This window comes from Engraulis encrasicolus, chromosome 8 (assembly GCF_034702125.1).
Source record: "Engraulis encrasicolus isolate BLACKSEA-1 chromosome 8, IST_EnEncr_1.0, whole genome shotgun sequence".
NCBI classification, from domain to species: Eukaryota; Metazoa; Chordata; class Actinopteri; order Clupeiformes; family Engraulidae; genus Engraulis; species Engraulis encrasicolus.
In genome coordinates, this window is record NC_085864.1 from 23,539,253 (window position 1) to 23,565,690 (window position 26,438).

The window sequence follows — 26,438 nt, forward strand, 5'->3', positions numbered from 1 at the left end:
GAGCCCTTTCAAATGACTGTGTCCTGGGCCCGGCCAAAGCTGTCAGCGGCCCTGCACATGCATCCCAATATATTCATTTCACTGGAGAAATTAGTCAAATGAACCAAAAGGCTGAGAGTGTTTGTTCCAAGTAAGTGTCCAGTACATATATTTTGAAAGTCTTATACATTTCACCCTAATAGAAGTTCAGGTTTTTTTTTCATTGTCACTACTACACTAGTGCATTTAATCAAGAGCACATGTCGCATATACATTTTGTCCGCAAACAGAGAGCCTTATAGACAAGCAACATTGTGTCGTAATAGCACATGGATTATGCTGACTCCAAATAAGACAGCTGTTCTAGAAGTAGCATCTGCACCTTCAACCAAAAATCCATAACAGCGACTACACAAACCAAACTGCCATATAGCGTGTGTGTTATCTCGACCAAAGTGGCCACAAAGCACACAGGTGTTAAGGAGGTGGGGGTCAGGTTGTCAGTTGTTTACATAGTTGCATATAAGTGTTTATTGTTATAATCTTGGTCAGATCAAGTGTCGAAGCGATTTGATGTCGTACCTAATGCACTGAAAGAACCCCAAGAGACATGGAGTCATGGCAGCAATGTGGGAAAATAACAATAGGTCCCTTCTCTCTCATCTCTCTCATCTCTCTCTCTCTCTCTCTCTCTCTCTCTCTCTCTCTCTCTCTCTCTTCTCTGTCTCTTTTTCTCTGTTTCTGTTTCTCTGTCTCTTTCTGTCTCTCTCTCACTCTCTCTCTCTCTTTTTTCTCTCTCCCTCTCTCTCTCTCTCTCTCTCTCTCTCTCTCTCTTGCTCCCTCTCTCATACCCTCCAGTGAGGCCGTTAGTCACCCCTTAGGGGCCCTGGATATGTCACTAAGCACTAGGGCCGCTGCTCTTTGGGGTAGCAACAGTAATTAGGCAGCGGAGTAGGTGACAGCTCTGAGGCAGCAATATGAAAGTCTCGGAAACCTCCTCCCCACTCCCCACTCCTCCTCTCCTCTCCTCTCTCCTCACAACTCTTCACCACTCTTCTCCTCTCTCTACACCTCACCACTCTTCACCACTCCTTCTTTCCTCTCGTCTCCTCTCCTCTCTCCTGTCCTCACATCACTTCACCACTCCTCTCTCCTCCTTTCCTCTCCTCCCTTCCTCTCCTCTCCACTCCTCTCCTCTCCTCTCCTCTCCTTTCCTCTCTTCACCTCTCTCTCCTCTCCTCTCCTCTCCTCTCCTCTCCTCTCCTTTCCTCTCCTTTCCTCTCCTTTCCTCTCCTCTCCTCTCTCTCCTCTCCTCTCCTCTCTTCACCTCTTTGCAGTACACAACAGTGCCGCAGTGCTGACAAATTGCCTCACTTTCTCCTATCTGCTGATTTAAAGAAACTCCCGCACACCCACCATTTCAATGAGATTGCCTGATGGAAAGAACAGCGAATAAAGAAGCGATTAAAGAAAGAACAGCGAAATGGTCAGTGTGCGGGAGTTTCTTTAAGTTGTTGCTGAGTGACCCATGGGCCATCTCCGACGCACCTGCCAGCTGAGGTGTGCAAAAAAAGTCGAAGTTTAATGTCCTAACAGCTGATAAAACGGTACTTCTTTTAGCTGCCTGTCCATCCGTTTTACTTACTCCGTTTTAGTATATTCATACTCTCACTGTGTGTGCGTGTGTGTGCGTGCCTGCATGCCAGTGTTCATGCGTGCCTGCGTCTGTGTGTTCCAGCTGATAGTATATTTGCTATCACAGTTTTAAAAAAAAAACAATGTAGATTTGTCGAATGGCAAGAGACAAAATGAGAAAAAGATGTATATAGAGCAGGGGGGCTTGATTTGGCTGGTTAGCTTCGCCGATTAGCAAACCGACATTCACTTCGCTTATGATGAGTTTAGTGTTGGGCGCACAGACCTTTACAGGTCTGTGGTGGTTGGGCACCTCCGTGCATCCAATGCCCGTCTTCCATATAGCTTTCTGGTTGACCGTAGGTCAGTCAGAAACGTGGCACGTAATTGGCTGAGTAAACTGTCGGAGGAAATAACTCCATTTTGGAAGCTGAAAAATCGTTCAATTTTGGCTGAATTCACTAGCCTAGCATTTCCCATTGAAATGACTGGAGGCGGGACTTATTCACTCTCTCCAGTTCTTATTCTACCTTCATGTGATATAGAGGGATCCAGGAGCCAGCAGGTTTGGCAAGTACACGTACGGTAGTCAAAGCAGGCGATGGTGGATCGACAGGCAGGCAGGACGTGGTGGGTGGTCGTGACGGTGGAGTTGTTTGGCATCCCCAGGCCCAAAAACAAAGCAAAACCTTGGCCAACTAACAAAACAACATCACAACAGCGCTCCTGTCCTGTGTCTCTCCTCTCCTCTCCTCTCCTTTCCTCTGTCCTCCCCCTCTCCTCTCCTGTCCTCTCCTCTCCTCTCCTCTGTCCTCCCCCTCTCCTCTCCTCTTCTCTCCTCTCCTCTCCTCCCCTCTCCTCCTCTCCGCGTCTCCTCTCCTCTCCTCCCTTCTCCTCCTCTCCGCGTTTCCTGCAGGCGTCTCTGGGTCTCGGTCGGTCAGCACAAGTGGTGCGTGTGCACCCCCTATACTAGGCATGATGGCCCTTGTTATCCTCCTCTTACTCAGCCTATGTGTTCCTCCCTCACCTTGATGGAAATCAGATAACACACGGACACATGCACAAGCACGCACACACACAGCAATACACACTCAAACACAGCAATGTACACACACACACACACACACACACCTTGATGCAAGTCACATAGCACACACACAATCTACAGCAGACACACACAGACATAGATGCATGCATACAGACACACAGACACACACACACACACACACAGGCACACAGGCACACACCTTGATGCAAGTCACATAGCACGCACACAAACACACAAACTTCAACACACAGGCACAAGCACAGGCACACACACACTGACAAACGGACACGGCGGCTCAGAAAGCAGGAGTGACTAATAGATGGAGTGGTGGAGCACGCACAGCTACTACACCCACCTGGGGCCGCGGGCGGGGCGGGGGCGGGGGCGGAGGAGAGACGGAGGAGAGGAGAGGAGAGGCGGAGGAGAGGAGAGGCTCTATTCATCAAGTCAGACAGAATGCCCTCACACATCCATCTCCTGCCTCCTGAAAACTCAGGGACTCTCTCCCTCTCTTTCTCTTCCCCACTCTCCACTCTCCTCCAGGGCTGGACTGGCCATCTGGCATAGCAGGCATTTCCCAGTGGGCCCCGCACCCTCATGGGGCCCTATTTTCATAAATGCTTTAATCCAAAAGTGCCCGGGCCCTATTTCCTCCCCAGTGCAGCCCTGCCTGCCTCCTGAAAACTCAGGGATTCTCTCTTCCCCACTCCCCACTCCCCACTCTCCTCTCCCCTCTCTCCGGCTCTCTGGCACGCTATCGTATCCAGCCAACACTGTCTCCTCTAGTGTTTTTTGGCTTTGAGGAGGCAAAAAGTAAACAGATAAGCTCAACGCTGTGTGGTGGTGGAAAAAAATAGAGGAAGAGGTTGTCCAACTGGATGTATAGATTTATAGGCTGCGGTTGTTGTTTTTTTTACTTAGGGTTGTCTGCTTTAAAAAATAAAATAAAACAAGTCTTTGAGAGGAGATGGAGGCAATTACTTTCCATGAAATTGTGAAATTGCAAGATAAAAGCATGGCACATTTGTCTTACTCTAGCTTCTAGTCTCGTGTGCAAATTCAAGAACAGTTTAAGGTAAATAAAAGGGCAATGTCGCACAGAGGTATTAAATACATCAGGAAGTTGTGCTGTAATAAACTGCCAATGTCAGTGATCTTAATAAGATGAGCATCTATTTAATGGGGGGTTGACGTTTTTTGTTGTTGCTCCCTTATCTGTGCTTTATTTTCACTTTGGCACTGTTCAAAATATGACAGAGAAGACACATACAGTTCATATTTGTATTTCTCTCTTGTGTTGTATAAATGCATTTTTCATGTATTGTATTTTTTTTTTTACTTTCCGTTTTTCTTCAACATCTTGCGTAAAAGCATAAATCATGCAGAGCTACTAGTCTTCCAGGGAACAGAGTTTTAGGGAGGGAGAGAGAGTGGGCAGGGTGGAGGTAGAAGGCACATGAGGAGGAGGAAAAAAAGAGAGCACCTCATTGTCACAACTTTTTGATGTCTCATAATATGTAGTACACATATATCATTTAGAACCATCCCAGGTCTGAGCAGCCCATCGGTCAAAAGCAGAAAAGGGACATTTGCATATGCAGGGAAAAAGAGGAAATTACCTGGCAGCAACAGGCGGAATTGGCTGCGTGTTTCCAGATGGTGGGTTTGTGCGCTGGTGTCTGTAGTAGGGAAATGAGGCTGAGCATTTGAACCGCCGTTTATTCCACCTTTTGAGCAGATCGTGCCATTTCTTAGCAGAGGGATATGCAGTAGTGGGGTTTTTTTTTCGTAGTCTCTCTTTTATGTTATTATTAGATTAGATCTTCACAGCTGTTTGTGTGCGTGCTCGTGTTCTTGTGCATGCATGCTCGTGTCTGTGTGTGTATGTACTTGCCTGTGATTGTACTTGGGTGCTGGTGTGTGTGTGTGTGTGTGTGTGTGTGTGTGTGTGTGTGTGTGTGTGTGTGTGTGTGTGTGCGTGCGTGCGTGCGTGCGTGCCTGCGTGCCTGCGTGCCTGCGTGCGTGCGTGCGTGTGTGTGTGTACGTACTTGGGTGCATGTGTGTGTGTGTGTATAACCGTCGAGGTGCGTGCGTGGCTGCCAGGTGTCTTTGCTGTGTAGGTGCCAGTGCTGTGTAGGTGCGCACAACTCAATCTCTGATTGTTGGAAACAGTTGTCAGTCAAAAAATTAACTCACGTGGTTGGCTACCAGTGTCTTGCCCCTCCTCATAACATCGTGTTTACAAACACTGTGAACCCATGTATTGTGGGGGGTTATGCTGAGGCAACACTAGCAGGTCTCCTTTGTGCTTATCTCCTAGCCAGACGAAAGGAATGACCGACAAATAAAACACCTCAATCCCGGATATTACGAAGCCGTGTGTGTGCGTGTGCTTGTGTGCTTGTGTGCCTGCGTGTGTGGGGGTGGGTGTGTGGTTTAGAACTGTGTGCACGCACATATGTGCGTGTGCATGTGTGTTTTTGTAGTGTGGGTTTTTATGGGGGGGGGGTCTTATCGCCAGGCTCTGTAAAAGGCGTGTGCGTGTTTGTGTACGTGTGTGTGTGCGTACGTGTGTGTGCACACGCGCATATGTGAGTGTGCATGTGTGTTTATGTAGTGTGAGTTTTAAGGGAGGATGGGGGGGGTCTTATCGCCTGGTTCTGTAAAAGGTGCGTGTGCGCGCGTGTGTGTGTGTGTGTGTGCGCGTGTGCATGCGCATATGTGAGTGTGCATGTGGGTTTTAAGGGGGGGGATGGGGGAGGTCTTAACGCCTGGCTCTGTAAAAGGTCTTCATTTGTTTATTGTTAAAGATCTAATTAGGCAGATGAGAGGGAGCAGAATGGGACGCCGGCTCCGCTCTAATTAAGAGAGCCGGGGACCTCACATCACTTTGAACCTCAAGGACACGCCGCCATTAGCGGCCCCGTAGCAGAAATGGATTTTCAAAAACTTAAAGAGCATTTCTCTCTCTCTCCCTCTCCCTCTCCTCCTCTCCTAATCTCTCTCTATCTGTCTCTCTCTCTCTCTCTCTCTCTCTCTCTCTCTCTCTCTCTCTCTCTCTCTCTCTCTCTCTCATCCTCTCCTCTCCTTGTAGATCCACTCTTTTATAAATGGCTTAAGATGGCCCAACTGCTCAAGTGGGCATTCTCTCTCACTAGCCCTCTTCTCTGCCGTGTGTTGTAGAGACAGAAACACTTGAGACCAAAAAATGTGAACGGAGGAAGAAGAGATGTCTTGTTCGGTGGGGAAAAATTCACAGGCTATTTTGTTAAATAATTAATCTCTGGGGGGAATAGAATAGTGAGGCGAATGAGCGGCTATCAAAGCCAGCCATTGCAGCAATGGGACTGAATTCCTCCTGTTTGATCTCGCTTGTGTCATGACACTACAATTAAAAAGAGCCCACGTGGATCTTCTAGGTGTTAAGAAAACAACAGGTCAAGGAACTGTTACACAACCTGAAGCCTTGTGTTCAGTGGCGGAACAATTGGCCACAGGGCCCCAGGGCCAAACACTGATAGGGCCCCTCAAACAGCTTGCTATGGTCACAATAGGGCCCCCACAAACAATACAGGAGGGCCCCAGGCCCATGGGCAAATGCCCTGCTTGCCGTCCCCCCCCGTCCCCCCTCTATAGCTCCTCCCCTGCTTGTGTATGTTTTTGTTTTTCTTTTTTTTCAACTGACCAATCAGACTAAGCATCGTAAACCTGACCTCACACATTCGCTCGGCTAACCCCCTCAACCCTACACTCGCTCATTACCGCTGAGAGAAAGTTCTTCCCTTCTGGTGTTTGTCTTAAAGCGCTGTTCCGTAATCACAGAGACATTGTAGAGAGCAAACATAAAATCTTGATTATTCCTCGTCTGCCAGGGGTATGGCTTTTTTCTTTCCCCTCTCTCACTTACTCCCACTCACTGCTAACTCCCAATTTCTCTTCTCTCTCTCTCTCTCTCTCTCTCTCTCTCTCTCTCTCTCTCTCTCTCTCTCTCTCTCTCTCTCTCCTCTCTCTCTCTCCTCTCTCTCTCTCCCACTCTCTCTCTCTCTCTCTCTCTCTCTCTCTCTCTCTCTCTCTCTCTCTGTGTCACACACACACGTACGCGCACACACACACACACTCACACTCACACACACACTCTAACTCTCTCTTCTCTCCATCTCCTCCCTCTCTCTGTCTGCCTTCCTACCTTTCTCTCTCTGTCTCTCTCTTTCTCTCTGTCTCTCTCTCCCCTCCCTCCCCTTGGCTCTTTAAAGAAGGGAGGTTAATCAGGGATATGCATCATCGCAAACATCAAAGCGACCGATCTTGTACCTTTCTCAGAGACTTTTGTTAGAGACTGCTGCAAGGGCTAAAGTAGCTCAACCCACTCTGTGTGTGTGTGTGTCTGTGTCTGTGTCTGTGTGTGTGTGTGAGGGAGAGACAGAGAGATAGAGATAGAGACAGACACAAACACAGACAGAGAGAGAGAGAGAAGGAGAGAGAACTACAGACAGACGGGAGGACAGACACAGACAGACAGTAAACAGTAACTTGTGTTTACATTCAATTAGAGACTGGAAGACAGCCATCCCAGACGCTGTGTGTGTGTGTGTGTGTGTGTGTGTGTGTGTGTGTGTGTGTGTGTGTGTGTGTGTGTGTGTGTGTGTGTGTGTGTGTGTGTGTGTGTGTGTGTGTGTGTGTGCGTGTGCGTGCGTGCGTGCGTGCGTGCGTGCGTGCGTGCGTGCGTGCGTGCGTGCGTGCGTGCGTGCGTGCGTGCGTGCGTGTGCGCGCGCGTGCGCGCGGGGGGGATGCAGAGCCCTCTGTGTCTGTGTTTGCTCATTTGTATCACTACCCTTTAATTCCTCTGCTTGTCCTATCGGGGCCTGTTTAAGTCATTAGTGTTGCGCTAACAAGAGAATCACTTGAAACTGGTGTACGGTACGTACGTATGTGCAGCCATCCTCTCCCGCCTGTGAGGCTGGTGAGTAAAACATCATTGAGTGCGTTTAAATGCAGTTCACTATCCGGAATATGAGGCTTATCCCGGTTATGATCAAATTTGGGATAAGGTGTTTATATGAGTGCAGAGTACAAGAGAATCACTTGAAACTTGTGTACGGTATGTACGTATGTGCAGCCAGCCGTCCTCCTCCGCCTTATGCAGCCATGCAGACTGATCAGGCAGGAGGGGGCCCAGCACCACCACGTCCTGTTTGCCTGCGCAACCACCACCTGTTGGTAGGCCACTGATGTGAGGCTGGTGAGAAAAGGGGGCAGGCATGGGTAAGCGGTCAGGGCATCAGACTTGTAGCCCATAGGTTGCCGGTTTGACTAAAACGACCGACCCGACCCGCCAGGTTGGTGGGGGAAGTAATTAACCAGTGCTCTCCCCCATCCTCCTCCATGACTGAGGTACCCAGAGCATGGTACTGTCCCATTGCACTGCTCCCTTGGGGCGCCATTGGGGGATGCCCCCTTGCACTGGTGAGGCATAAATACAATTTCGTTGTGGGCAGTGTGCAGTGAACACTCATGTGCTGTGGAGTGCTGTGTCACAATGACAATGGGAGTTGGAGTTTCCCAGTTGGGCTTTCACTTCACTTCAAAAACATCACTGAGGCTCACCCACCTTTAGGGAACTGATGAGAGGCTGATGAGAAAAACCTCACTGAGGCTCACCCACCTTTAGGGAACTGATGAGAGGCTGGTGAGAAAAACATCATTGAGGCTCACCCACCTTTAGGAAACTGATGTGAGGTGTCGTGAAAAAAAACAACAACATGGACGCCGAAATCAGTAATGGCTATAAAAATGGAGCGTTCCGATGTCCTTCATAAATAGACACAACAGAGTGGAAAAAGGAAAACTTCTCTGGGCCTCATTTAAAACCTTTTAACGCATCGTTTTCATCATCCAGAGTTATACTGTGTAGGACAGCAGAAGAGAGAGAAAGGGAGAAAGAAGAATAGACAAAATAACGCACATAGCGATTCCTTCAAAACTGATTTCCTGCCATTACATGAGTAATAAGGATCTCTCTATCACTTAATATCCTCCCCCTCTCTAGCTCTCGCTCTCTCTCTCTCTCTCTCTCTCTCCCTCTATCTCTCTCTCTCTCTCTCTCTCTCTCTCTCTCTCTCTCTCTCTCTCCCTTTATCTCTCTCTCTCTCTCTCTATCTATCCGTCTCTCTCCTTCTCCCTGTCTCTCACTCGCCCTCTCTCTCCTTCTCTCAGAGCTCCATTTTTCGCCCAGGAAATTTATTTGGGCTGTTTATTTTATGTGAGCAACGTGGGAAATCTGCCATATATTTGGCCCATAATTTTTGGGGGTTGGCTGGCGGACTGCCAAACTAGCAGGGAAATAAATACCATAAAAGGATGGAGGTTTTTTTTTGTTTGTTTGTTTGTTTGTTTTTTCTCTTTTTTCATTTTCGTCTCCCTCTCTTCTTCTATGGACGACGGACGGTGGCAGCCTGTGTGTGTGCTGTTTCCAAATGGGAAGTGCGTTCGTTTGTGCGTGCGTTCGTTCATTCGCTGGCTCTCTTGTTTATACAGTGTTTGGCAGGCCCCTTTGATGATCTAATTATTATTTACCAGGCGTGTGTGTGACAGCTCCGCTGGTCATCTGGTGCCATTTTAAAACACATATGGCGGGAGGGAAACAAAAGAGCCCACTTCCAAGGTGGTGTCAAGCTGTAATTGATCCGCGGCTTCTGGCTGTTTGAAAACAAAACACACATAACACACAAAGACACACAGACGCACACAAACACACACGCACGCGCACACACATGCACAGAAGGACGCGTACACACAGACATGTACACACATGTACACAGACACACACACACACTCACACTCACACACACACACACATTACCGCGCATCTACTGAGGCAATTGCTTCTATTTACATTTGCCCAGCAGAGGTACATGCAGTGTAATCCCGTTTTTTAACCCCCTTTTGTGTAGCTCGGTGGCACACAGGTGGAAAGGAAAGAGAAAGCTTTATCTCTTCATTCACTGTTTTTTTCCACCACCTGCCCAATATTGTGCAAAATAAATGTGTATTTATTTTTGTAGCTATAATTAATTTATTTATTTATCTGCTGCCGTCCTACTAGCTTGGGTACGTGCCAGCTGCCAACAGTGGCTTTTTTCTGCAGGGGTTTGGGACTGGACTGGAAAGATTTGTATTGACACTGGCTGCCTCTGGTGAGGAAGGACAAATACAGGAGGGTGGACAGATAGAGAGAGAGGGAGAGAAAGAGAGAGGGGGGAGGGAGAGAGATAGGGAGGATGAGAAATAGAATGGTGGGGAGGGGAGAGAGGTAGAGAGAGAGAGAGAGAGAGAGAGAGAGAGAGAGAGAGAGAGAGAGAGAGAGAGAGAGAGAGAGAGAGGGTGGACAGAGAGAGCTAGGGATGTAGAGAGGGGGAGAGAGAGAGATAGGGATGAACGGAGAGAGAGGGTGGAAAGAGGAAGGGAGAGAGAGAGAGGGAGGTGGTAGATGGAGATAGAGAGAGAGAGAGGGAGATGGAGAGAGAGAGAGAGAGAGGGCGGAGGAGAGGTGGAGGGAGGAGTGTGTTTATCACTTCCTCCATTTGGCCGGGGCCACTGTTGACTCTGCTCCGCTTCCATCTGCAGGCCTTTGGTGCTACTAGTGAGGTCTCCGATGTTTGACAGGAACATGAGATCTTCTCTACACACACACACACACACACACACACACACACACACACACACACACACACACACACACACACACACACACACACACACACACACACCTCATGTCAACGCACGTCCACACACACACATGTGCATATACACATTACATGTGTACATGTATGCACACACACTCACACACTCTCTCACACACACACACATACATCTTGTCAACGTACATCTGCACACATGTACACATACACATTATATGTGTACACACACACACACACACACACACACACATACACACACATCTCATAAACACACATAACAGATATCCTCAGTACACAATGAACATTCACGCTCACACACATAGTACATACTGTACACACATTCAGAGACACGATATGGAATCTTCCCAATACCTGTACATGAGCACACACGCACACACACATTCATTTTACACATACGCTTGTGTGTACACCTGCTGATTTCTTTGCCTATTTGAAGTTGCAATAAAAAAATATCCCCTCCAAAAAATACATCCAACATCACCCGTACCAACAATCCCCATCACTAACAATACAACATCATATCAGCAGCGCTTTTTGGTCATCCTCGTGTCCATCTACACTGCGAGAAGACTGCACACTTAAAATCCTTTTTGTTGTCTTTTATTATTTCATGGTTGGATTACGTTTCGACTTCAACAGTCTCCATCATAATCTGATGAAGACTGTTGAAGTCAAAACGTAATCCAGCCATGAAGGAATGAGAGACAACAAAAGGGATTTTAAGTGTGCGGACTTCTCACTTTGAAAACTACAGTTGGCCTTCGTCTTGCACCTTTTCCTGGGATGTGCACGATCCTCTCCTTCAACTCCATCTACACTGCACCTCTTTCACCTGTCACCAGTTGTCACCACGTCACCACAATGCCATTTCATGTAACGACATCAAAGTCGCACACGCACGCACATACCTCATAAACACACATAAGGGATATCTTCAGCACACAACATACACACACAGTACATACTGTGTACACACATACAGTACACACACATTCACAGACAAATGGAATCTTTCCAGTACCTGTACATGAGCACATACACACACACACATCCATTTACACATGTGCGATTTGGAATTAAAAAATAACCCCTCCAAAAAAATCATCAACATGCAGCACCTTTGGTCGTCCTCGTGTCCATCTACACTGCACCTCTTTCACCTGTCACCAGTTGTCATCACATCACCACAATGCCATATCATGCAATGACATCAAAGTCTTCGTTGTGAAATACTATGCACAAAAAAAACAACAACAGTTTCCCCAATGATGGAGTCCCCCCCCCTTTCCCCTCCTCCTCCTTCCTCCACTCTCCTTCAACCTCTCCCTAATTCCTCCCATCCTCCTTACCCTCCCTCCTTCCTTACCCTCCTCCTCCTCCCCCCCTCCCTATGACTTAACAGGGTACCCCGATTACGGGTTCTATTCCTCGCCCAGCGACCAGAGGGGCCCCGCCTTCTCCTTTGCGGACTACGGCTCGCTGGGGCCCCACCCCCCGCACCAGCTGCTGCACAGTGAGCATGCGCACCACTCCTCCGCCTGCCACTCCCCTCTGCAGCAGACGCAGCCCCCGCCGCCGCCGCCGCAGCCACAGCAGCAGCACCTGCACAGCCCGGATCAGTTTAAGACCCCAGGTGTGTAACCCCGCCCCCCCTAAACCCTATACCCATACCCACCCTACACCCCTACATCCCACCCTTACCCCAACCCATCCCTTATACCCTCCTCACAGCCCGGATCAGTTTAAGACCCCAGGTGTGTAACCCCCCCAAACCCTATACCCGTACCCACTCTACACCCACCCTATACCCCCATGTCTCATCCTTCATCACAGCCCGGATCAGTTTATGAAACCAGGTGTGTAACCCTCCCAAACCCTATACCCACCATATACCCATACCCACCCTACATCTCACCTTTACCCCTCAAACATCCCGTATACCCTCCTCACAGCCCGGATCAGTTTAACCTACCCCCCACCGACCCATAACTCCATACCCCCATACCTCAATACCCTCATACACCTTTACCCCTATGTCTCACCCTTACCCACCCCCTATACCCTCATCACTGCCCAGATCACTTTAGGAACCCAGGTGTGTAACCCCCGCCCTCGTCCTCTCCCTCCCGATTCCCGAAACACCTCCACCACCACCACCCCCCCCCTCCTTTACTTCTACTCTGCACCCGCCCACCTACCCAACCGACTGCACCCCAGCCTGCAACCTCGCCCTTGCATAGCACTGCTCAAACCGACACACACACACACACACACACACACACACACACACACACACACACACACACACACACACACACAAACTTGAGCGCATACGCATTCTCGTCTGGCACCCGCCTCGCCTCGCCTGCTCCCTGCAATGAGTGCCCACAGATTGATCGATTCATTGATCTATTGATCTATTGATTGATTTGCACAGATTGATTTGTTGGATGGTCCAATGGTGGAGTGCGGTGGGGTGGTCCACTGGGAAGAAATTGTAGAGTTGTAAAATAAAAGGGTGGCAGAGAGGGAGGGAACCATCTTGATATGTTTTATGAATGATGAGTTATGGACAAAGTAAGGCATGGCGTCGTGAACAGGAATGTGTAGAAATGATAATTTTATTTTGTTGGCACTTTGTGTTGCTTGCGTACTGCATGATGCACTCATGCATGCTTTCATCTCTATTCCTCTTTTTTTCTACAAATGCAACACGCAACACATGCAATGCAATGTCTTCCTACATGCCTTCTTTGTTTTGCTGCATCATTTTTCTTTTTTTTTTCGTTCCGATGTTGTTTACAACATCATGGTGCACCGTACAGCACATGTGTATTTGCTGTTTGGCATTATGCAGTTGAACGTGGAGATCAAACTGTGTGTGACTTGAAGAGACGTGCGTTCACAGCTCTGCACCCATTAAGCTCCTGTTGTCAGGACCGCAGACAGCTTTTCGCAGGGCCCGGAAAACAGAATTATCTGAAAGGGCGCGAACCCACCCCCCCAATACATACAATGTAAATGGGGTCTCAATTCTGGGGCCCCTCTTTTTCCCTGAGCCTGGGACAACTGTCCCTTTTGTCCCTCATCCCCCTGTCAGCTTCCCTGCCTGTTGTTTGCATTGCACACACCACCACACATCAGTGGCAGTCACGTACACGTACAGTTACTCCCAGGAAGAACACATTAACCAGCCGAGGGGGTCAGCAGTTTGCATACAGTAGTTATATGTATGAGAGAACTTCAGGCCCTTTTAAGTTCAAGAGAGTAATTAGATTAATAAAAAACTTTAAGAATTTCAATCACGATTGGATTATATGGAACAAAGCAGATTAGGCCTTTCCCCTTCCCTTGCAGTGTAGGAGATCACCGCATGGCGCTGCATAGTAGGTAATTAAATATTTGAATGAGATTAATCACGTGGATGAATCAAGGCGAGATGGATAGATGCTGCTGTGTGGTCTATTTGTGTAATGTTCTCTGTCTTTTTTTTCGTGGTCCTTCATAATTAGTATAAATGGTTAAAATTGAATGCGTTTCTCGTAAATGACCAATTAAAACAATTCGTGTCATTAAAGATAATGGCGTCTCTAAATAATTTGATTTCATCACGCTGGTGATGTAAACTCCCTGTCTTGAGTTGCTCGCCATCCTGAGAAACTCCCGCCAGGGTCTATTCATTGTGCTCCCAATGCTTACAGGAAAAATTCCCAGCTTAGTTCAACACATGCAAAAAGGGTCAATTTAGACAGTCAATTTAATTACACAATCCGTTTCCCTCTTATTTTGTCCCCATGTATGTTAAAAGGGACCAATAACCGGTCTCTGAATACCCGAGGTCCTGGAAATGTTTTGGTCCTATTGAATTGACGCAATGAGCCACAGAAGTTGCTCATCTATTGAGGTGTGTTCTCTTGATGCTGTTTGGTCGCAGCGCTATCAGAACCTGACAATGCATTTGTATAAGAAACTGTTGACAAAAGAAAAGCCTTTGCCTGAAGTCCCTTACTCCCCTCCTCCCCACCCCAAAAGGGCTTTTGCTGGTCTGCAGATTTTGCCAATTACCAAGAGTATACTTTGCCACGGAAACAAGAATGAGCCCGTCGGTAATAGCTTTGGGCTGCAATAATGGGGTCTCGGTGCCCCCCTGATTAGAATACTAAAGAGCACCCTGGGAGGAATGAACGATTTGGAAACAGGGCTGTCACACACAAAACAGAAGGTTTTCTTTTTCCGTTGTTTCCCACCCTTTACCCCTGAGCCCCCCTTGATCATTTTGACAGGTGGTCTGGGCCAAGACAATCAACCTGAAATCAAAACAGAACAGAGAAGAGTTTATGAAGAGTGCTTAATGAATTTAAGTTAAAGCATTTTAATAGCAAACACTTTTTGTTTGGTTCTTTTGAATGCTGCTGGCCAACATGCGTTAGGATACTCCAGTGTCCGTTTTTGTGTAATGACTATAATGTACAAAGTGTTTCTGTCATATTAGGCTGCAAGTACTTCATTGACTTATCGAAGTGAACGATACATTCATACAATAGCACTGTGCTGCAACAAGATATCTTGCAGCTCAACACACAACTACACAAAATTAAAACAATCTGTTTCCTTCATGAGCTGTGTTCCAGCAGCAAAATAAGTTAACTACCGTTGGTAGAGATGTCCACTTTTCCATATCTTTCTTCCTTGTCAATTAAGCTGTAACACACTACAGTACTGTGTACCAAAACATTGTCATCAGGTAAATTATTTATCAGTGTACACTTAATGCACACTCTGCCACTTCCAGCAGCATAGAGCAGCAAACAAGGACTTATGTATAACTAAACAAGCCTTTAATTCATGTTATGATGTAACAGCCGATTTGTGTTTGTACAGTTGCATTATGTAATGTGTTCAGACCTAGTGTACAGCAGGCTGTAGCAACGAGCAGTTGTCTAACCTTGGAATAATTTCTTTGAGTTGATGTATGGGGTGTTTATTCATGCACAGCCTCAACCACTTCCTATATTTTTCCAAGATGGTACACATGAGCCTTACATGCTTTTAGTCTGAAGCACTGATGAACCAGTGCCCTAGATCACTTCCTACTAGGGCTGTAACGATATTGTATCGAAACAAGAAATCGTGATGCACAGAGCCACGATACTGAATCGCGATACAAGGAGGCAGTATCTTGATCAGTCCAGAAAACAATCAAATGATATGAAGTGATAGTGCTTCCAAGCTTCAAATCATCATCATTACTATACGTAAACTTTAAAGATATATTAGTAGCCTCTTGTAACATATTCTACCTTTTTATAATATTGGCAAATGTGAAATTGTGTGGTGTATCGAACTGTAGGTCACAAATCGTGATACGAACGGAATCATGAGTTGAGTGTATCGTTACAGCCCTACTTCCTACGTATATTTTGGTAACGCTTTACTTTACGGTACAGTTACCCTATGTAATTACTGTGTACTTTCTGGGTAACAACAGGGTAACAGAGAGAAGTTACATGGTATCTAACGGGTAAAAAGGGGGTAATTACAAAGTAAATACCATTAATTGGGTAACAACAGGGTAACAAAGAGAAATTTGATGATTACATGGTTAGAAAATACGCAGTAGTTTCTTAGTAATTCTTGAGATATGTATATTACATAGTATTTACTTTGTAATTACCCCCTTTTTACCATGTAACTTCTGTCTGTTACCCTGTTGTTACGCAGAAAGTACACAGTAAATACTGTACCGTAAAGTAAAGCGTTATATTTTTAACAAGACGGTACATACAAGTTTGTATAGGAGCCTCCATTTAGTTAGGCACGTTGACTAACACTTTCAGCCTCTGCCACTTCCTATATTTTTCCAAGATGGTACACATGAGCCTTGCATGCTTTTAGTCTGAAGCACTGATGAACCAGAAGTAAATTCATTCACTACCTAGATCACTTCCTATGTATATTTTGACCAAGATGGCACATACATAAAAGTTTGCATAGGAACCTGCATTTAGTTACACTCGTAGAACGCTTTCAGCCTCTGCTATTCTGGCTTCTTCTTCCCATACCGTACCTTGGCCTCTCTCATTCCCTCTCATTTGAATCTCCTAAAGTCTCCCAAGCCCTGTCCCATTAATAGACTTCCCTTCCTCCCAATGAATTTCCAAGTGGACTTAAAGCTCGCAGCCATGGAGGGGCTGGTTTGATTTAATATTCCCTGCTAATGGAGAGTGTCAGTGAGGTCTGGATGGAGGGAGTGGGGTGGGAATTAACGATGAGCGAGCGCAGTAGCAGTACTGAGGCCCCAAGAGTTCAGACATATTTTATTTCCACTTATTTGTTTTCTTGAAGTCTTGAACGTTCTGGGCGCCTCAGTTTCCTACTACCCACTTTGAGTTGTGTACATTTTTACAGACCATACAAGAAGAGGCTTAAATATTTAAAAAGCCTGTCCCTGTGATGCTAATTTAGCCTAATGTTAGGGCTTCTCGACATCTCTCAGTTTCTCTCTCTCTCTCTCTCTCTCTCTCTCTCTCTCTCTCTCTCTCTCTCTCTCTCTCTCTCTCTCTCTCTCTCTCTCTCTCTCTCTCTCTCTCTCTCTTTCTGATGTCCTCACATCTCTTAACTGCCCTGGTCATTAATGATTTGGGATGTTCAGATGGATGTGCTATGCTTTCTAACATTAAAGTATGGCCCTCTCAATCTTCAGATGCATACTATATGCCTCCAAATTGTTCTGGCCTTCTTACTCTTTTTTGAGCTGCCTATTTCTTTCTCCTCTCATTTAGTATGCTCACATTTTTTTCACATTTACACATTTCCATAAAGTTGCTTATGTTTTTGTTTAGAGATGGTACATTATAGAAAAAAACCTACCACAATTAGTATTGCAATAATTTGACCTACACCTCAATTGGGAAGTCTTAGCCACATATAAGGAGCAAAAAGCAAAATTCCTATTAAAATAAAATGTACTTAATCACATGGCCATGGCTCTGAGTGATATTCTAAAACCATGTCATTAAGTCTGCTTTTTCCCCATCTTCATTATATTCCCAGTCATATTCTCTACTACGCTCATATGGGTATCTAACCATGTTCTCTTATGAACAACAGTGGCTACTTGGGTCACTTGACTAATTCTTTGGCAAAGTATATTTCTGGTGTATATTTGTCTTGAGTTTTGGAAGATGCACTCTGTGTCGTGTGTCGGCATTATTTAGTGCTGTTTTTCTTCTTCCCATGGCACCCGCAGTCATTTTCCCCTCCAACATTCGCCAGAGTGCCGTGACACCCGTGATGCCGGCTGGCCTGGTATAATAACCGTTGTATGTATTTTAAGAACCAGGGGTGTGGGAGGAGGAGAGCGGGAGAGGCCTCGCGCCATAGTGTGGCAGGTGTTGATTAGATAGGGAGTGTTGTGCCAAAATTCCCCTGCGCAATCCCAGAGAAGGTGCTTAAGGAGGGACTCAAGTCATATATTTGATGACAGCTGGAAAAATACCACCCAGAAGGCGTGTGAGGGAAGAAGAGGAGGGTGTGACAGAGAGGATATGATTAGGATTGAGACCTGTGAAGGAATACCTGAACTTCCTGTCAGCTCATTTTTTTACCAATCTAAAAAGATCCTCCGTAGAGCAATACCCTGTAGTGCGTTATCTGTTTAAAGGCCCATTCCCACTAAGAACTCTTCTAGCTAAAGATAGCTATCATGATGTGCCTTTTGTTGACAGTGGAGGGCACACAATTATAACACTAATATAACAGGGATGAACGATAACATTGAGTTCACTTCAGACAGATTTGATAAAGCATAAACAATGAACGATAATGAACAATAAACTGGTGAACAATAAAAACACTCAATTCGGCAGTAAGTGAAGAGCTCATTAGAATTTTTGAAGACTCCCAAGAATCCACACATGAAAATGTTGTCTTCTAGTTGTCGATGATCCTAACAATATTGTGGTGGTTTTCCCACTAATGTGATAGTTCTTGGTGCGAATGGGCCCCAACACCCACACATTTCATACTTAATAAACAATTCACATGTAGCTTGCTCTCAGCACACCATTCTAGCCATCGGTGCCGTTTGCATGGGGAAACGCTGCCGTTTGGAGATGTCCCTTGTCGACTCCCCCGTCAGTTGAGCATGACCATTGCCAGGCACACATTAGCAGCGATAATTGCTTGTGTGGTTTGAGGTGGCACGCTGGTCAGATGGCTAAGCATTCATTTTGGTCCATGTATGGATCTATACACAGGCTCTGGCAAGGGGACCAGATCATTCATTTTAATTTAACAAAAAAGTATTTAAATTGCCTTCCTTTGGAAACTTCAAAATCAAATGGTGAAAAATGGGACTGATAAAGTGAGCCTGGTAGATGCATACATACAGGCCTTCTCTCCCGCGGTTACCGTCCTTTGTTGTTTTTCATTTGATTTGTGTCCATCTTTTTTGTCCTTCCCTCCATAGAGTTTGTTGTTTCGGTAGCTCGCTGGCACGTTCACCCATCGTGAATTAGCTTTTTTGTGGTCGTTTTTCGTTTAGTTTTGGGTTTATTTTTGTGCATGCGATAAGCCTCCTCGTCGCTGAGCATGTTTTGATGTGTGCTGCTACACACCGCACCGGTTGCTAAATAGCTACCCCCCTACTGCTTCTCCTGGCAGGAGGTAACCCAGCGCGGCCTGGAGGCTTCCCCGGTGCCAGCAGCCCAGGGCCCGTGGCTGACCTGTACGGCCCCGGCAGCCAGGACTCTGGCGTGGGGAACTACATAAGCGCTGCTAGCCCCCAGCCCGCCTCCGGCTTTGGCCACAGCATTGCCGTAAGTATCTCCATACTACCCCCCGAAGACTCCAACACCCGCTACCGTTAACCCCATCAACCATTACCACCATCACCACCACCACCACCAATGCCTCCAGCCACTCCAGTCCTGACCCCTCCCAACCACCACCTCCAAACACACCTCCACACCACCTCAACCCACCCCTCCCGCCCAGTAGGCCACCTTCGCCCTCAAGCCCAGCCGTAGATCCAAGCCTCTTGTTCAACTCCATCCCTATCCTCCCCGTTCATTTCCACCAGACCTGCTCACCTTCCGCGACTGGCTGCCTCAAAGTTTTGCTCTGCTGGAGCAGCCTTATAAATTGGCAATGACATCCAGCATCTGCCAGCCCGTATAGTCTAGTCAACCTTAGTCAACCTTAGAACCCAGTTCAGTTCACCCAACTAAGCTTTGGTTTAGTCTTTTTTTATTTGTTTTATTACTCACTTCTTAACCATTCCCCTAGCCATCCCAGGGAAGCAAAATCAGCTTGTACTGTTTGAGAGCCTTTGCTATTAACGCACCGCAGTAATTGAGTATGAACTCATAGGCAGTTGAATGCTCCTCAGTATGACAGGAAGCTTGTGCACGCGCTGCTTTTGTCCCCTCACCTCTCAGTGATGTTGCAGATAGTTCCCCACGTACGCATCAAAGCTGACTAGTGAGGGTTTTTAAGACTTAAAGTTCATTCATTAAAAAGCGGGAATCTTTCGTAATGACTAACAAATATTGGCCAAAGTCTGTGGGGGATAGCCAGTAAGTAGTGCTGCTTTAATTAAAGAACAAAATGCAAGTCTCTCTCTCTCTCTCTCTCTCTCTCTTTCTCTCTCTCTTTCTCTCTCTCTCTCTCTCTCTCTCTTTCCCAGAGATATTTTAGTATGCTTGGAATTCGGAGTATGAGAATGAATGGGGCTCAGTTCTTATCCAAAGCCCTTTCCACCTAATTACCACAGTCCTTATGGTGCATTCAGAGCGATCTCTAGATGCGAGAGAATGGGCACCAAATGCCTGGGAAAAAAATGTGAAAGATTGCACAAGAAGACCCAAGCAAGTGAGCAGGTGCCTGCTCTTCATGTGCCATCAGAGCTATTTGGGCGGTTGCAGCGTTTTCTTTCCACACGCACTTCCTCCTCATCTCCCATTTCTCACATTTCTGCCTTTTTTTTGTTCTTGTCATCAGCCTCAGTGCAAGAAAACTGTGAACTTCCAGCACCTGTCACGAACACAAAAATGTGTCAAAATGCTATGTTCAAGTGCCAGCCGGAAGGATTAAGGACAAATACTTTTCTTTCTTTTCGTTTTTTTATTATTATTATTGGGAAGACTGTGTTCGACATTTACAGTTGCCTAAGGGGGTGTCTCACTTTGTCCATCTCAACACTTCTATCGCTTTCTTTTTATCACTTCTACACCCTCCCGCTCTCTCTCTCTCTCTCTCTCTCTCTCTCTCTCTCTCTCTCTCTCTCTCTCTCTCATGCACACGCACATGCGCGCGCACACACACACACACACACCACACACACACACACACACACACACACGCACGCACACACACAATCACACAAAGCAATAAGACAGTGCGACAAGTCCCTGGAAGCAAAGCCATCATAAATGTATGTTATCCTGCCCTTTCCACATTCGCAGGCATTCATTACGCTGAATGCCTTTTGTTTTACGCTGGCTGTAGTTGCCGGGTGGTGGTGGCGGCGGCGGCGGCGGCAAGGGGAGAGGGGGAGCGGATGGCGAGGGGGTAGGGAGGCAGAAGCACACTGCTGCCTACAGGGGGCTGATGAGAAAGTGCAGGCTAAATCACTGCCTATTGTGAGAATTACCACTATCGCCTTTTCTGCTCTGCTGTACTGTGCTACGAAAAAGGAAAAAAAACGAATAAAGAAACAACTTAGAGGCACGCTTACAGAGGAGGGGGAAAAAACAAGGAAGAGCTTTGGGGGAGGAGAGAGAAAGACGGAGAAGGACATTTGTATGCCCTCTGTTGATTCTTTGATCCGTCTTTAGTTTTCTGGTCTGCGTAGTTGGTGAGCCTGCCAGGATAACCCGTCAGATAAATAGAAAATGTAGCATCTTCTTTAAATAGGACAGCTCTTTTAAAATATATGCTTTATGGATTATGGAATCCGTTTTATTTATTGAGAGATATGTTAGTGTGTAAGTATTCCCATTTTTACCCATTTGATTCAGCCAGTCACCGATAGGTCATTCAGATCAGGCAACCCATTTGTTGCCTGGTGACCGCTGTCTTACTGAGATGCACCTGATTGTGCTGGTTCATGGGATTGATGCTAGGATTCTTTTCGAAAATGACATTGGCCTCCGTTTTCATCACATACGCGCAAACAAAGGGGCTTTAGCTGCGCCGTAACAATAGCACAGGATTGCAGTGTTTTCAATGTTAGACTGACTCGAGCAAAAGTGTAGTCAAGGCTCGATCACTGGGATAGTTGAGGAATTTTTAAAGTCTTTTTTTAGCCAATGAACATGACTCATTGTTTTGTCAGTGCCTGTTGGTTGGTTTATCAACCAAAATGAAACTGCTATCCAAGGACACTAGATCCAATTCCCTTGATTTCTGACCTATTTTACATTTTACCAATGTTATGCATATTTTCGGGAAAGATACAGGAAGCCTGTATGACTTTCCGCATTGCTGGAGACAGCATTTGCCCATGCAGCAAAATGTCTTGCCTTTTTGTGTCTTATCTTGCTCCAAAGATCCTGAGCTTGTTGAAGATACTGTAGCTCGATTCGCTAAGATTATGCTTGCTGATGTTCTGCTAGTTAGGAGCAGCATTGTTAAGCAATTAAATTAGTGCAAATTAGAGAGTCTTCCGGTTGATATTTTGAGACCACTAAGAATGCCCCTAGTTGCTGAAAGCTTGATTCACTGAACACATTATGACACATTTTGGATTTCAGAAGTTCATAGTTGCCATTTTTAAATAAATGCCTTTTTCTGTATTTTTTTGCTTACTTTAAGGCATCCATTCATTCCCAACATCAATGCACCATTGCCTGGAACTGTTTTGTTGCATGTCTTGTGATTCTGTTTCTGATTTGTATTAATTAAATGAAAATTGTTAGCATGAATGTGATTCACTGCAGACATCAGATACAAGAGTTATTGCCTTTGATGTGGAGGCTTTGCGACAATCTTTGTATATTAGCAAACGTTGGCAGCCTTTACTCGTTTCAACGTGCAACATTCGTGTCCTATAATTCAAATAAAACATAGTATTGCAAATGACTATGCAATTTGTTGATTCAAGCATACTACTTATTGTGATGAAAGATACTCATCCAGTGGGAAAAAAAACAATCGTTATTGGAAAATTCTCCACCCAGTAGGATAAGTATTTTTTAACCCTATTCTTGTCTGAGCATTACGTTTTGACATATCTAGTGTGATTTGATTAACTCAATTTATAGATGGCTCAAGAGATTCTTTGTAATTCTATATCCACAAACATTTGTGCTGTAGCCTTCTTGCTTTCTGAAAAGAGCAAGGAGCACGCTTGCACTGCCAAGAGTTTAATTTCGAAAGTTATCGCTCTCTCGTTGTCCATTCATGCTGACAGCAACATTGTATGAGTAAAGTATACTTACCTGCAGTAGATACTTTCTTTTTTTCTTTCTTTGAAATGCATACTGACCCAGGAACTAACTGTACACTTTTAGGGGCCCTTGATTGCGACAGCTTTTACAAATGGATACCATTGAAACCCTAACAGGTGGTTGGTTGCCATCTCTTTTGAGGTAGCTATAATATGACATTTGAATAATTCATTTAACACCTTGTTGTTGATTATGATGACCTTATTTTTATTTTAAATAATTATTATTTTATTATCATTATTATTATTATTTTATTATTATTATTATTATTATTATTTCATTTCATATATTTTTTTCATATCGTAGCAGTCTTTCAGTTGTCCTTCCCAGCTGTTTTCCTTGCTTCTCTTGCTTCTGAAGTAGTACATCTGTAGTTTTTTTTTCCCTCCACATCCTCCCACTGCCGCTGAAGAAAAATGACAAAAACAATCTCTTTTACAGGGTGTCTTCAGAAAAGAAAAATAGACGAGATTGTATTTCGGGGGCTGAAGACCCCTTTGATTCCAGAAGCGTGTGCAGCTAGTGAGACGCCCTTTAAAAGAGAATCATGTTTTCTGTTTTGTTTTTGTGATTTTTCGGTCCTTAAATAAGAAGTGTGCGCGCTCACTTATTAATCCCCTAATATCCCGACCTCACCCTGCTCCAGACGTGACTGCCTGTGCACTCTCCTGGTTTTGGGCATGTTTATAATGTGTGACTTTGGTTTTACTCAATCTGTTCCATCGCTTTCAGTTTTTATTATGCCAAAGTAGTGGAGACAGAAACTGCACAGGTGTAGTAAGAAGTAGTTGATGGATGTATTTTCAAAGTTTTGTTCACTGTTGTACTGTATGGTTAGGCAACTTGACAGGTGAACCCAATGATTCTTTGTTTGACGTGTGATGTCTGTGAAGGTGTTAATCCAGGTCATGGTAATCAAGAGCTGAGTTTTAACAACTTCTACCGGTAGCTCTAAAAAGATGTCCAGTTGAGTACAGTTTAGGGATAATGATTTGACAAAAGCAGTTGTGCCTTTCAGACTTGTTTCTGGCTCCTTGATTTGCTGCCATTTTGGTGTAGATTAGTGTAAATGAGGTCATTTTCCACAACCCCAAGTTGTCTTATCATGACTCTTAGCCTGTAATTGCACACTAAGATGCAGTCCCTATATCATCAGATGTATTGTTGCTCTCTTATTCAATATTGTTCTTCTTTTCGCTTGTCTTCACACTCCTGTACACAGAGCTTTCTGCCTGCACCTCGTACCGGGTGCATTTGGACACTAAGTCTATATTCTGGTGTGTGAGAGAGGATGCCTTGACTTTTAGTGCAGTTCTCTGTCAGTAAACTAGTCTGGGATGCAAGTGAAAATGAGGTCAAGGATCACCGCACACACTTCTCCAGGTGTCTCATGTGTGACTAGTGGGTTTGGAGAGAGATCTCCTGTGTTTTGCCATCTGCTTTGATGAAACTTGAATCTCAGCCTAGAGTGTAGCAGCATCTTGGGAGTTTTTGATTCGTGGTTGATCCTTTGTATTCGTAAAATGTCTATATCAGTTTCAGGTAAAATAGCAAGTGGGTGTTGACTGATGTGGAGAGTAATTCACAGTCGTATGGCCCCAAACAGTTCAAGTTTGACAGACAGGAAAATAATACAGCATCGCTTGGTACTACACAAGGATTCAAATGCTAGTGTGCCATTTTAAATGGTGTCTGGTTATTAGACGGTACAGCTATATGGTGCAGTTTCTGTCAACAACCAGTGCTTTTCAGCTTCCATTATTCTGCTGTAGCTCATCAACTTTGAAGGGAATGGGCTGTTCTTATTGTTTCATTCATTTGATTGTGTACTTTTGTTGCCTGTGCATGCTGTGAATGACTAACATACAAAAAGCATAATTTTTTTATCGATAGACAATAGAACAGTATTATTTAAAGCCAAGAATGTACTCAATGCATTGTGCCTAGGCCTACTGATTTAAAATTTATAATGTTAAAATGCATTACCGCTATTACCGTAATTCATCTCTGGTTGGTGAATAACATATTAGGTTTTCCTGGAGGCAGCAATTGACACAACGCAGCCTTTTTGACAAGCCTAAGCCATTTTCAGTGACAAATTCTCGATTTTCACTCACGCTCTCACTATATCAAATTTGAAGCTACAGCTAACTGGCTTATAGACTGTGTGACACATATTTAGTCTTGTCAGCTAGAGCTTGGGCACAATGCTGTTGGGTTACCATGGTAAAAAAGCACACCTGGGTCAGGACGACTTGTTTTCAGGCCCTAGACTGAGTCAGCAGGGGGGTTCATGGGACAAGCTCTGTGTACTTACAGAGTCTTCTCCTTTTTCCCATTGGTGTCAATTGGTTCACACTCAGATTTTGGTTCTGAACTTCAGTCATTCAAGGGCTGGAAAGTGTGTCTCTAACCCATGTGTGTAAGGTGGGTGGGGTGGGGGTGGGGTAGTCTGTTTGATATAGTGTTAATCTCCAGTAATGGTGATGTATGTGTTTTTGATTTCCACAGAGTTTGTCAGGAGGCCCGGGGAAGACAGGACGGAGTTTCTAGTGAGTTCTGTGTACAGGTAAAAAAAAAAATCGAAAAACAAAAACAAACGCAGTGAGAAAAACAAACATGGCAACCACCACAGCAACAACAACAAACATCAAGCACTACATTGCGACCGACACGTGACGACGCAAGAACAGACTGTGGAGCTGGCACCTCCTGAGGAAGAACAAACAAAAGAAAAATCACACACGACAACAAAAATGCTATACGAGCGAGATAAATTGTTGAATCATCTCAAGAATGAGAAATAATGGTGGATGATAGAAGATCTGCTGTACTATATCTAAACCTGGCATTGGCATCCTTTGTTACCCTTCTTTAGTCTCCTTTATCTTAACAACAGTACTTTAGGATTATGGCTTTGTTTTTCCCTCTTTGTGTTTTCCTTTCAGATTAGTTGAGTTTGTTGGTTTCCTTATCGTCTTCTATATTATAGTCTTTTAAGTATTCAGTGTCAAATTTAATCTAAAGTTTTCATTTGTTAGGATTTATTTTGAACATTTGTATGTGAACTGGCTCATTTTTTTTCTTCTTCTCATTTCTTTCTTTTAAGGTTAGAATTGGTGCGTTGGGTGTTTATTTTTCACTGTTAGTGTAAATCCTCAACTTGTCAAATCTTCAGGTGTCATTTTGCACATGCAAGAGCTGATTGACATGGAAAAGGGTTGAAAGGTGAGGAAAATGTTTTTAATCCAACCTTAAGAAAGTGAGTGTGTAACTAACAAATAAATCTTAGTAGCTCTGTTTTTGTTCCTTGTAACGTCTCGTTAACCATAATTACCTATTTTGGGCAATAAGAGGACTATAATATTTTCACAGTCCTTTTTTTATAAGTGTCTTTTTTTGTTGTCAGGACAAAAAAGAAAAAAAAGGCTTTTTGCTTTTAATACTTTGTGAATTCAGATTTTAAAAAAAGAAAAATATGTAATATGTAAATAATATTCCAGTCACTACATTTAACCATTTGAGAAAGAAAGATATTTTTGTGATGGCGTGTCTGTCCTGAAGGCTGTTACTGTGTGAGAGCTTGAAGATAAAGTTAAAAGCAAA

General features: G+C 45.0%; 1 protein-coding gene across 7 annotated transcripts in view; it reads left to right on the plus strand.

The window, feature by feature from the left end:
- Positions 1 to 26,134, plus strand: part of msi2b (musashi RNA-binding protein 2b) — a 377,756-nt gene extending 351,622 nt beyond the window's left edge. For 3 of the 7 annotated variants that reach the window (XM_063205250.1, XM_063205252.1, XM_063205253.1), the window contains 4 exons: positions 11,783 to 12,013; positions 19,045 to 19,199; positions 22,896 to 22,973; positions 25,344 to 25,440. In XM_063205250.1, coding sequence (XP_063061320.1) covers positions 11,783 to 12,013; positions 19,045 to 19,199; positions 22,896 to 22,937 — 428 coding nt within the window. In that variant the 3' untranslated portion in view covers positions 22,938 to 22,973; positions 25,344 to 25,440. Of the gene's footprint in view, positions 1 to 11,782; positions 12,014 to 19,044; positions 19,200 to 22,895; positions 22,974 to 25,343 lie in introns of all 7 variants that reach the window. The other 4 variants (XM_063205251.1, XM_063205255.1, XM_063205256.1 and 1 more) reach the window with 4 other exon arrangements.
- Positions 26,135 to 26,438: the final 304 nt, after the last annotated feature.